Source organism: Pristis pectinata, chromosome 5, assembly GCF_009764475.1.
Source record: "Pristis pectinata isolate sPriPec2 chromosome 5, sPriPec2.1.pri, whole genome shotgun sequence".
Taxonomy (NCBI): domain Eukaryota; kingdom Metazoa; phylum Chordata; class Chondrichthyes; order Rhinopristiformes; family Pristidae; genus Pristis; species Pristis pectinata.
The window spans coordinates 114,966,954-114,980,340 of NC_067409.1; the positions used below are offsets into that span (position 1 = coordinate 114,966,954).

At 43.0% G+C, this 13,387-nt stretch overlaps 1 protein-coding gene across 1 annotated transcript in view; it reads left to right on the plus strand.

The window, feature by feature from the left end:
• The window catches only part of cdk6 (cyclin-dependent kinase 6), a 168,044-nt gene that overhangs the window by 60,195 nt on the left and 94,462 nt on the right, over positions 1-13,387 (plus strand). Inside the window, 1 exon segment of the mRNA XM_052015604.1 lies at positions 2,537-2,704. Coding sequence (XP_051871564.1) covers positions 2,537-2,704 — 168 coding nt within the window.

Sequence of the window (13,387 nt, forward strand, 5' to 3'; positions counted from 1 at the left end):
CCCAACCAATGCAGCTGTATGAGCAACCAGCCTGTGCAGAATCCTTCAAGTCGGGATGCATTTCTGTGGTACCTGCTATACCATTCCCTGCAGACTTCAGCAACTTTGGAAAGTGCCAGATGCTTGTTAAACCCAATCAATAACCAACCTGAAAGTAGTTGGTTGTCACTTTAAACAGCGCTGGTGGGGAGCTGTTTCAGTTGCTGAATGCTTGTTAAGTTGCACCTGATTAAAAAGGGTGTTTTTAAAAAAAAGTGGAGAATCGAGTTCCAAAGTAGCATCATTACTGTCAAATTAGCATTCCACACTGGCTCGTCTCCTATCTGCGCAGGTTAATGACCTTGTCATTGGGTTTTGTACCAGAACAGGTTTATTCTCACCGACTTAAATGACGTGAGATTTGTTGTTTTGCATCAGCAGTACAGTGCAGTACATAAAATTACCATAATTGCAAAATAGGAGGATGAGGGGAGACATGATAGAGGTATACAAAATATTAAGAGGAATAGATAGAGTGGACAGCCAGCGCCTCTTTCCCAGGGCACCAATGCTCAATACAAGAGGACATGGCTTTAAGGTAATGGGTGGGAAGTTCGAGGGAGATGTCAGAGGAAGGTTTTTCACTCAGAGAGTGGTTGGGGCATGGAATGCGCTGCCTGGGGCAGTGGTGGAGGCTGATACGTTGGTCAAGTTCAAGACATTGTTAGATAAGCATATGGAGGAATTTAAGTTAGAGGGATATGTGGGAGGAAGGGGTTAGATAGTCTTAGGTGTGATTTGAAGGTCGGCACAACATTGTGGGCTGAAGGGCCTGTATTGTGCTGTATTGTTCTATGGGTCTATGGTTAAATAAATAGTGCAAAAAAAGAATAACGAGGTAGTGTTCATGGGTTCATGGACTGTTCAGAAATGGCGGGGGGGAGGAAGCTGTACATGAAACCATGAGTGTGGGTCTTCAGGCTCCTGTACCTCATCCCCGATGGTAGTAATGAGAAGAGGGCATGTCCCGGGTGGTGAGGGTCCTTGGTGATGGATGCCACCTTCTTGAAGCACCGCATCTTGAAGATGTCCTTGATGGCAGGGAGGGTTGTGCTCGTGATGGAGCTGGCTGAGTCTGCAACCCTCTGCAGCCTCTTGCAACCCTGTGCATTGGAGCCTCCATACCAGGCAGTGATGCAACCAGTCAGAATGCTCTGCACCATACAGCTATAGAAATTTGTAAGAATACTAAATCACCAACACTTAACAAAGTAGAGCCACTGGCATGCCTTTTACATGATTGCATCAATGTGTTGGGCTCAGGATAGATCCTCTGAGATGTTGACACTCAGGAACTTGAAGCTGCTCGCCCTTTCCACCGCTGACCCCTCAATGAGGACTGGTGTGTGTTCTCCCGACTTCCCCTTCCTGAAGTCCACAATCAATTCCTTGGTCTTTCTAACGTTGAGTATGAGGTTGTTGTTGCGACACCACTCAACCAGCCGACCTATCTCACTCCTGTACGCCTCCTCATCGCCATCTGAGATTTTACCAGCAACAGTGGTGTCATCTACGAATTTATAGATGGCATTTTCAACTGTGCTTAGCTACACAGTCATGAGTGTAGAGAGAGTAGAGCAGTGGGCTAAGCACGCATCCTTGAGGGGCGCCTGTGTTGATTGTTAGTGAGTTTTGTACATGAGCTCCTAAATATTTCCATTTCTCTGCAGTTCCTAGTTTTTTCACTGTTGAAAAACTTTCTTAATCTTTTTCAGAATTTAAGTGATAGCCTGGCATTTTTATAGATTCAACTTGAGTTTAACATAGTTTTTCTCTGCCACCATTTTCTGTTCTACCATAGATACGTTACTCTCTATTCCTTCGTCAAACTCACCTATTGGTGCAGGGAAAGGAAGCTTGCATTTGTATAGAAGCTTTCTGGATGTTTTAAAGTATTTTTCAGCCAAAGAACTACAGTTACTGTTGTAATGTTAGAAGCACTGTAGCCAAATTATACATATCAAGTTCACACAAATGGCAGTGTGATGATAACCAAATAATCTGTTTTCTTCAGGTAACATTGTGAGAGTAGTAAATGGGAATTTAAGCACACATAACCCAGCTCTTCTTCATCTGCTCGCAGGGGTCCCAGTTTAACAGCTCTTACTAGAGTGGTTTTAGATGTCTTTTAGGACTGGAACCTCGTACTTTCTGATTCAGCGACAAGAGTGTTGCCAATATAATACAAGGGAAAAATAAAGACTTGGCAGTCCCTGGGGAACACTTCAAGCTACCATCTACTGATTTGTGTGCCTACTTGTTATGTCAGAATTTAAGACACTCTTATGTCATAATTTTGATCATGTTTGTGGTAGTGCAATAAACTGTTCTTAGTACTGGTGTTGAACTTGCAAGGAAATATTTTTGTTTACAAGGAAATGTTGCAAATACAAAATATTAAGCTCTACGGGTTTTAAATTTTTAAACCAAGAGTTTAGCATGAATAATATTTCTGAAGTGATTTTTATGAAGTCCATTTTCCTTTACTTTTACATAGGATATGATGTTCCAGCTTCTCCGAGGATTAGACTTCCTTCATTCACACCGTGTGGTTCATCGAGACTTGAAGCCCCAAAATATACTTGTAACCAGCAGTGGCCAAATCAAGCTAGCTGATTTTGGCTTGGCTCGTATCTATAGTTTCCAGATGGCACTTACCTCTGTGGTAAGTTCCTGAATGATTTTTATGAGAATACAGACATTTGCAACCAATAGGAAGCCATTAATATTTTATCTTACAAGAAGGTTTCAATTGGGGGATAAAAGGTTATGTTCTTTCTGATGGGTGAAACTAGCTATTTTACAACAGTTAGTCAATGGTTCTATATTCCAGATGGTGCCTTTAAATTGATCAGATCAATGTTGTGCTCTGTAAATCTTTCCTTTTCTGTCAGCGGTCACTTATAAAGTATTGTTGATTGCATGGCTGTACTTTTCCTTGCTGAGAATAATGGATAAAGAGTCATGTAAGACAAAGTTCCCATAATTCGTAGCAGAAGCATACACCAGTAGTAACCCTGATGTCATGACATGGTGAACACAAACTCATATGAAAATGGGTAAAATTTTCTTACATAAATGAGTGAATATTTTAGCAAAGATTTAATGATGTTTCTTCACTTCTGGGATGTTTTCTGACCAGCATTTGTGATCTCATTACTTGTACACTTCCACAATATATGGCTTGGAAATGATTGTGGGCAATGTTATATGCTTGATGGATTTAAATCAAACTCCTTTCTTTACTTATGGAGGTGTTAAACCATGTGCTTTAAATGGCATCGTTCATCATTAAAAAGCAGAGAGAAGAATTTGATACCTGGTAGAAGTATGCATTTGTGCAGTAATATTACAAGGTTTATTTCCTCGTTTATGTTTCTCAGAAAAGTATAATAGGCTAAACAGCTTTGCAAATGTTTATGGAAAATTCTGAGCTGATGAATTGATAGTGATCAATTTTCATTATCTGCTTTTTTGTTGCAAATGTATAGATTTATTTTTGGTAAAATTCGAACAATATGAAAGAAACAATTTATATTCATACAGTGTTTTTAGTTGAGAAATGTTCAGATGTTTCCAAGATCAGTAAATTTCTAGATATTATGGGAATCAAGGGATATGGAGATAGGGCAAGAAAGTAGCATTGACGTAAGTGATCAAACCATGTTCTCGGTAAACGGTGGAGCAGGTAGCAGGGGCAGAGTGGTCTACTCCCGTTGCTACTTCTTATATTGTAAGGATCTAAGAGTTTAATCAAAACAAATGGTTGCCATTCACATTGGAAAATGAAGCTTGGTCAAAAAGTGGTCTAAAGAGGTTTCAAAGGTGGAGGGGAAATCAGAGAGGTAGAGGGGGTTGCTGTTGATAGAATGGCTGGGAGAGGGCTGGGGGCAGAAACACAACCAATGTACATGAGAGATCAAAGTCGGGGAACCAAGAGTTCAGTGTGGGTGGGTAAAGCCATTAAAAGATTTAACCAAAGGGAAGAGTTTTTAAAATTTGTCTTGTTGCCAGGTCGGTGAGCCTCTGTGAGTCAGTGATTACAGGGCCGTCAATCATTGACCTTACTGCAGTTTAAATTATGAGCACTCCACCTTTCAATAAGTTGGGTGTCATCAGTGTATGTGGTCGAGCTAGAACCTTTGTCTATAGATAATGTTGCCAACATGCAGATGGGATGGAGGGGACCTCGGATATTAAACTTGGGAGATTGTGTGAGGGTGGATAGAGGCGTTGCTGGAGATGTTGAGGCTACAGTCAAATAGGAGTGGACGTCCCATTCAGTTGACAGTGAAGATGAAACATTGATGGTGTGGTGAGGCTTTCAGAGAGGTTACAGGGAGCAGAAAGAAATAATGCATCATGGTCACTGATGAGATGTCATTGGTGAACATCAACTGAAGGGATTCAAACAGAGAAGGCGGGTGTAGAGTTGGAAAAAATTGAATTTAGACTCGATACCAGGTAAATGTCTGCAACAGACTGTGACTTTGATTAGACATCATTTCTGGTGACTCACATGGGCCCAGCTGTGCCTGCCTTTTCGTCGGCCACATGGAACAGTCCACGTTCCAAGCCTACACCAGTAATGCTATCCAACTCTTTCTCCGCTACATTGACGACTGCATTGGGGCTGCTTCCTGCACCCGTGCTGAGCTCATCAATTTCATCAACTTTGCCTCCAACTTCCCCCCTGCCCTCAGATTCACCTGGTCTGTCTCCGACACCTCTCCCCCCTTTCTGGATCTCTCTTAACCACTGACATCTTTTACAAACCCACTGACTCCCACAGTTACCTTGACTACACCTCTTCCCACCCTGTCACTTGCAAGGACGCCATCCCCTTCTCCCAGTCCCTCTGCCTCCACCGCGTCTGTTCCCATGATGAGGCTTTCCACTCCAGGACATCGGAGGTGTTCTCTTTTTTCAGTAACCAGGGTTTCCCTTCCACCACCATCGATGCTGCCCTCTCAGCATCCCCTCCATTTCCCGCACGTCTGGCCTCACCCCCTCCCCACCCCTGACATAACAGGGACAGGGTTCCCCTTGTCCTCACCTACCACCCCACGAGCCTCCGCATCCAACACATCCTTCCCCGCAACTTCTGCCACCTCCAAAGGGATCCCACCACCAGGCACATCTTCCCCTCCCCCCAGTCTCCACTTTCTGCAGGGACCGCGCTCTCCGCGACTCCCTTGTCCACTCGTCCCTCCCCAACGATGACCGTCCCAGCACTTATCCCTACAACCGCACCATGTGCTACACCTGCCCCTACACCTCCTCCCTCACCACCATTCAGGGCCCTAGGCAGTCCTTCCAGGTGAGGCAGCGCTTCACCTGTGAATCCGAGGGTGTCATTACATCCGGTGCTCCCGGTGCGGCCGCCTGTACATCAGTGAGACCCGACGCAGATCAGGTAACTGCTTCATCGAGCACCTTCACTCCATCCGCTGCAACAGGCAGGACCTCCTGGCGGCCGCCCATTTCAGTTCCACATCCCACTCCCACACTGACATGTCTATCCACGGCCTCCTCTACTGCCACGTTGAGATCAGACGCAGGTTGGAGGAACAACACCTCATATTCTGCCTTGGGAATCTCCAACCCGACGGCCTCCGATAACCCCTCCCCTCGGCCCCTTTGTCTTGCCTCATTTCCGTGGCCCCCTTACCCTGTCTCTTTCCCCTCCCCCATTCTCATGACCTGCCCATCTATTCCCCACCTCCTTCCCTTTATTCCTTGGTCCACTGCCCTCTCCTACTGGATTCCTCCTCCGTCAGCCCTTTGCCCCTTCTACCTATCACCTCCCAGCTTCATGCATCCCTTCCTCCTCCACCCACCTACCTTCCCCCTCTCACCTGGACTCACCTGGTACCTACCAGCCTGTGCTCCTCCCCCTCCCCCGACCTCCTTATTCTGGCTTCTGCCCTCTTCCTCTCCAGTCCTGATGAAGGGTCTCGGCCCGAAACATTGACTGTTTATTTCCCTCCACAGATGCTGCCTGACCTGCTGAGTTCCTCCAGCATTTTGTGTGTGTTACTCCAGGTTCCAACATCTGCAGAATGTCTTGTGTCTCCGTTAGCAGTTTGGGTGCAGTATTGGTATTGGTTTATTATTGTCACTTGTACCGAGGTACAGTGAAAAGCTTGTCTTACAAACCGATCAATTCATTACACAGTGCAGTTACATTGAGTTAGTACAGAGTGCATTGATGTAGTACAGGTATGTTGGCGCCGGAAGCGTAGCGACACTTGCGGGCTGCCCCCAGAACACTCTACACAGAAGATGCATTTCACTGTGTGTTTCCATGTACATGTGACTAGTAAAGAAATCTTATCTTATCTTAAAAACAATAACAGTACAGAGTAAAGTGTCACAGCTACAGAGAAAGTGCAGTGCAATAAGGTGCAAGGTCACAACAAGGTAGATCGTGAGGTCATAGTCCATCTCATTGTATAAGGGAACCGTTCAATAGTCTTATCACAGTGGGGTAGAAGCTGTCCTTAAGTCTGGTGGTACGTGCCTTCAGGCTCCTGTATCTTCTACCCGATGGAAGAGGAGAGAAGAGAGAATGACCTGGGTGGGTGGGGTCTTTGATCATGCAGGCTGCTTCGCCAAGACAATGAGAGGTAAAGATAGAGTCCAAGGAGGGGAGGCAGGTGTCATGGACCTGTGACCAACCTATGCCCCATGTATGCTCAGGGACTGTGACCCACCTATGCCCCATGTATGCTCAGGGGCACATGACCCACCTATGTCCCATGTATGCTCAGGGACACATGACCCACCTGTGTCCCATGTATGCTCAGGGACACATGACCCACCTGTATGCTCCAGTCCTGTTCCCTGGATTTGGTTGACCCATCAATGCTACGTTAACCCCTACCCCCAACCCCAGGAAATGTACATACTTTATGGAGTCAGGAGGAGCAGAAGTGCTCTGCAAAAAAAGCTCTTGCTCTTTGTCACCTCAGCTGTGCTCATCCACATTCTCTGCCCTTTCTCAGTGAAGGAGCAGCACAGCTTTCAATCTGCCAAGAGTGCACCAGTTAGTGATCGGCAGTTGGAGACTGTCTGCGGTGTGCAGCAAGATTTAAGTCAATCCAAGCTCCAGCATTTCTTGCCAATGTGGCAGCAAGCATGTAAAAGTAAGAGTTAACATCAAGATCTTATTCTCAGTGACAAAGATGTTGGAAGTGAAGTTGAAGCGTATAGGGAGTGATATTTTGAAAGGTGATTGGAAGGGAAGAAGATATGCTGGAGGTTTTTTTTCTCTCTGGGATGATCCTGCAGTAGGGAGAGGAGATTTCATTGGTATACTGCCTCTGTTTTTGTGAAGCCTTGGGAGTTCTTCTCAGACTAAATCTGAAATGTTCCTGTGGAATTTTCAATCTTCTTTAATTGTAGTGTAAACAAGGAAATGTTTATTCATTTCCAATTGGTTTTCACCAGAAGTGCACCCATTAATAAGTTAAATATAATCAAATGATGGTGATCTAATTTTATTCAGTGGCTGAAATGTAGCCTATGGAAAAGCATAACAACAAAATCCACAGACTCCAAGTAGCACGGCCCAAACAGTCTGCAGGCTGCAACCCTGGTAATTTGCCAAGATCATGCCTACTGCTGCCCTCCAGCCCTACAAGTACACTTGTGTTTGTTGAGGCACCCAATTAGCATGCAGACACCACTTTGCTGCCCATCCTTCCATATCCAGGCTCACCGTTAAAATGTCTTCTCTTAACAAAATGTTCCATGTTTTGACATAGCTGTTTTCATACATCTAAAGTACAGTCTAATGGCACAACATTGATTTCACTTAATGATGTAACTTAGATGTGCAAAGCAGTGCTGTATTAATTTGTATTTCTTATCTTCATCCTGCTTAATGGATTCATATTTAAAAGAAATGTTATCAATTCTATCAAGTATCTAAAGGACCTGTGTACTTCATTTGATGCCTGGATCTTCTGTTAACCAGCCCCACAATTTTAACTGTACAAAAGTCCTTCAAACACAGCATGAGCTTGGAATGAGAAAATAATTTTGAATTCTTGCAGTTCATTTATTAATTGAATCATATTTCATGCACCCTGTGATCTGGTTATGCTGTATCTACTTATGTTATGCTATATCCAGAGATTTCCTTACCATTACAGCCTTTCATTATGCAAAGTGGAGACCAAGAATGTTCAATATTTGATCCATACACTGTGCAAATATTTTATCGGAAGTTCAGTGTATTACAACATACATGGCTACTTTTAAAGATTAAGTGCTTTTTACTTGAATTTTCACCACATTTCACAAACAGCCCTATCTTAACACAGTTCTTGTAGTAGGTGCAAGATTGTCAGAGCTAAATTTCCTGTATGTTTTGTGCCAATTTGTGTTTTCTACTGACGTAATATGGTGGTTTATCCTGCAAGTATGGGGCTGTGTTTTTCTTTGGACCATCTGAAATGGGGACATAAGAGTAGACTGACTGGGGAGATCTACTGCCTTATTCCTTTCCCTAGTTACAAATTTCCTCAAGGAAAGGTCAGCTCCTTTTACAACTCTACAAGGTCCCAAAATGCTTTGAAGCCAGTGAAGTGCTTTTGAAGCATTATCACTGTTCTGAAATAGGAAACAGAGTGGCAAATTTTGCTCACAGCATGTCCCACAAAGAACAACAAGATAATGACAACACAACTAAAGGATAAATACAGACTAAGACACCAGGAAGAACACCTTCCTTTTCCAAATAGTAGCTCATGACCTTTCATTCCATGTGAAAGGGCAGATGGGACCACGGTTTAATGACTCATCTGACAAGTGGAATACCCAACACAAGGCTCTCTGTCAGTACTGCATTGGAAAACCAGCCTAGATATTTTTGCTCCAGTCTTCGGAATGATCGTTGGACCCACCACCTTCTTACACAGAGGTGTGAATGAAGTCATAATTGGCACAAGTGCTTCCTCTGTTGGGCAGTATGCCCCGCTGTTCACTGAGCATGAACTGTGTCAGCTTCGTAAGATCAGCAGTCAATGAGAGCAGTTAGCTCAATGTGGGAATCAATTAAACCTTAATCAAATCTGCAGCTTACATGGTAATTTACTACCTATCTGGCAGTTAAAATGCACCGTCAGCTTCATGCTGCGTTCTAATATTTTTGTCTGTATTTACTCCAAAACCCAAATTTAGGTAAATGCATTTTCAGTCAATGACAATGCAAAAAATAGCCACTATCTCTTATTAAATAGATGTCACATGAGCTTGTTTTAATGCAGATAAAATGGAACGGCCACTGTTTGTACTGTCAGGATGAAAGATGTGAAAAGGATGATTATGAGGAGGCTCATTTGAAACAGGCAGAAATGAACAGCTGTTGGAGAAATGAAAAGGCAGCTTTTGACGCTCATTTTCTATAAAGTTGTGTTTAGCAGCTTTACCAGTGGATTTGCAGAGATTGCAGAAAGAGATAAGACTTTCTTGGTATATCTGGCAATAATGAAGAGGCCAGGTGTAATCGGCAGTATACTATCAAGCTGCAGCAGGCACTGTTCAATCAACCAGCAGTAACAGACCCGATGATGGAGAAAGAGTTGTGAATGGAATTTTCCACAAGGCTACCTGTTCCATCACTTCAAAACAGAAAGAACGGGGAGTGGAAAAGAAAACAATTTGACCAGGGAAAAGCATGAACAAAAGTCCTCCAAGATTTCCTTAGTCACTGAGTATGTAATTCTGCAAGGAGGTCCTGAAGTTTTAACCTAAGGTCTGCTTATGACTTATCCCAGATTGACATTGGGGATTCACACCTCTGGGGAAACTTCAGACCCTCCATCTACTCATAGCAGGCCATGGTATGGGAGGAGACAGAGTCAGGAGCAGGAGCCTAAAAAATCAAGGATTTCACCATTCATAGTTTCACAGGCTCCAATTCATCATATGGCCCCATGTATTAGAGATAAAGAAAGAGCAATTTCTCAAAGAAACATCAATGTTTTAAGGATCCAGGTCGATTGAGCACCTCTTAGGTTCTTCTGACAGTAGATATAGCTGGCTTTTAACAGCCTATGAAGGTATTGAGGACATCAAATTACTGTCCTGGCCAATATTTATCACTCAGCCAACATTACTCAAACAGATTATTTGTTTAGTATCTCATTTGCCATGTGCAAGTTGGCTGCCTTGCTTTTTACATTCGAAGCTCATTGACTGTAAAGCACAGGGGCACACTCTGAGGTCATAACAGGTACTATAAGATAAGATAAGATATCTTTATTAGTCACACGTACATCGAAACACACAGTGAAATGCATCTTTTGTGTAGAGTGTTCTGGGGGCAGCCCACAAGTGTCGCCACACTTCCGGCGCCAACATAGCACGCCCACAACTTCCTAACCTGTATGTCTTTGGAATGTGGGAGGAAACCAGAGCACCCGGAGGAAACCCACGCAGACATGGGGAGAATGTACAAACTCCTTACAGACAGCAGCCGGAATTGAACCCAGGTCGCTGGCGCTGTAAAGCGCTACGCTAAACGCTACACTACCATGCCTGCCCTATACAACACTATATCTTTCTCTCTTCATCTGCCAAAGCTAAAGTGCTCTATGAGGCATGGATATGTTATAAGGTCAGAAGTAGGGATGTTCACCAGTGATGGTGCAACGTTCAGTTCCCCGCGGCTCCTCAGCAAGTGAAGCAGTCCATGCAGCAAGACTTAGACAGCAGACGTTGAGTGGCTCCATATCAAGAGCCATTTGCATCAAAAAGGCTGGCACCATCCAGGACAAAATAGCTTGCTGAATGGCATCCCATCCACCACCGTACACATTCATTCCCTCCACCATCGTCTCACCGTGGTTGATTCATAGAGTCGTACAGCACAGAAACAGGCCCTTTGGCCCACCCATGTCCGTGCTGACCACCTTTCTATACTACTCCCATTTACCAGCACACAGTCCATCGCCTTCTTTGCCTTGGTAATTCAAGATCATTTTTAAACATTGCGAGAGCACCTGCCTCCACCACCTTTCAGGCAGAGCCACTACGGACTGCACATGTAACCACACTGTGGAAGTACCTTCCCCAGAAAGACTTCAACAGTTCAAGAAGATGGCCCAACATCACCTTCTCAAGGGCAGTGAGGGCTGGGCAGTAAAGGCCACGCCTGTGATGCCTGCATCCTGAACAATGACTTTTATTTAAATCCTGCCCCAACTGCACCTAAGGTCAGTAGTGGTGCCATTAAACACAACATGCAAAAACTTTGGGTCCAAATTACAACCCATGATCTGCCATCAAAAGCACACCTCCAAAACTTTACTTTGTTGTTACCATAGATCAAGTGTTACATCAACATAGGTTGCCTTGATCTCAAACGTCATTTCTCTATAGTGACTACTCAATTTGGTTGTAAAAGATTAATTTGCTGCTATTGACACAAAGACAACGATGTTAGTTATTGTCTGTTTTCACTCCCTGTTTACTGAATGCTATTTAGGTTTAGAATCAAAGTGGCAATTTTTTTTTAAATCCATGTACTGTGAGATATCATTGTGCAGTATGATCCATTTTTCACTGAGAGGTGCTTGGAAAGAACAGCAATGTTTTGCTGCAAAAATAATGATAACGGAAATCTTTCTTGATATCAGAAGACATCATTTGGCCAAAAGTTTGCACAAATTTAAGGATTTTTTTACTTATTACTTATTATGATGTTTCTGAAGCATTAGAAAACTATCATAACTGTAACTCGAAGTGATCATCATGGTCAATATATTTCAATTAGCTGCCCCCACCACCCAACCCCATCCCAATCCCCTGTTTTATATTATGTGCTGATATTTCTGAGAACAAATCCTAATCACAAATTACGGTTGTAAATGTTATGTTTTTGATAATCAAGTTATTTGTTTTTAACAATAAGGAAGACATTTTGTAGTCGAACAGCTGTTGAAGATGATTGCCCTGTCAGTGCGGTGTATGAGAGGCAGCTGCATTTTGCACAAACCACACTAAGGTCCCAACAAGTCACATCTCAGATGTTGAAGAGCAGACATGACTTAAGCCAAGACATGACTTAAATCCATCGGTTTCATGAATTTGTTTTTTTCAGTTACATAACGCATGATGAACTAAAATACCTTTGACTGCGGATTAGTACCAGTGAAAAAAATATTCTGAGAATGAGGAAGATCCGTAAAAGGTTTAGGAACTTCTTGCTGAGGACAGTTAGAACTTTCAACAAAAATCTTATTGATCTTCTGGCTTTACATACACGTTCTACTTCTGTTTCCCCCCTCAGCTCCAGTTACTTTCAGCTGCAGTAGATCCATTAGATCCCATGATAGCGAGAACAGTTGTCCAGCATATTGTGTTTGTTTCTTTGCTCAGGTGGCTCCTGAGTGTTGTCAAAGTTTCAGTTCCTACTTAAAGCAAAGGGGTGTTTATACTTTCTTTCCTGTTGCTGTGTGAGGAAGGAGGATCAAAGTGACTTGGTCTGAAGTTCATTGGAAGCCTTGAAGTGATTCTTAGAATTCAGAAAAGGATTTGCTGTGCCCGTATGCAATTAAGTAACCAAGAAGCTGGAAAATTGTTTTTGGTTTAATGTACGTCAAAAATCTATTTATTCTTGGAGACAAAAAGAACAGTACATTGAATAGAAAGTATTCCTTTTAGTCTCAGAAGCCTCAATACAAATTTGGAAAATTCCCAGTTGTCTCAACTGCATTAATTAAAATCTCAGTGCACAGATTTGTCTTCAAATGGCTCCAGCAACAGTACCATTTAACAGTTTCAGTTTTATTCTAAGAATATAGAAAGTTATGGCAGGATATTTCTGTGTGATAAAGTGTGAATTAACTTCAGTATATCAGGACAGGTAGCTGCATGTTTATAATGGATCAAAGATTAACGTATAGTTTTCACAAGTTACTTCAAGTATTAACAGCTCAAAGATTGCAGGCATTTTCTGAACAGGAGGTTTTGTCTTGAACTGATCATTGGCAATAAAAAACAAATCCAGCTGGCTGCTCAAAACCCTCCACACCAGTTGAAGAAATACTTCATTATATAATTGATGCTGAGGACAGATGCTAATCACCCATTCCAAAAAAATAGTGGCTGTCACTAGATCTGTTGAAAGAATCCCTCTTGGTCTCCTCATTCATTCACAAGCTACTGCACCCACATTCTCTGCTGACAAAGAGACTGTTCATTTGGGACAATGAGCTTTGCCAGAGGGCCTTCCACTGAAAAATCCGATCTCACCCACTAGATGTTGCAAATCTGGATTATCAAAGCAAAAGCTTTCTGGCGGAAAAAGATTTCTGAAAAGTCCTGAATGCTGAAG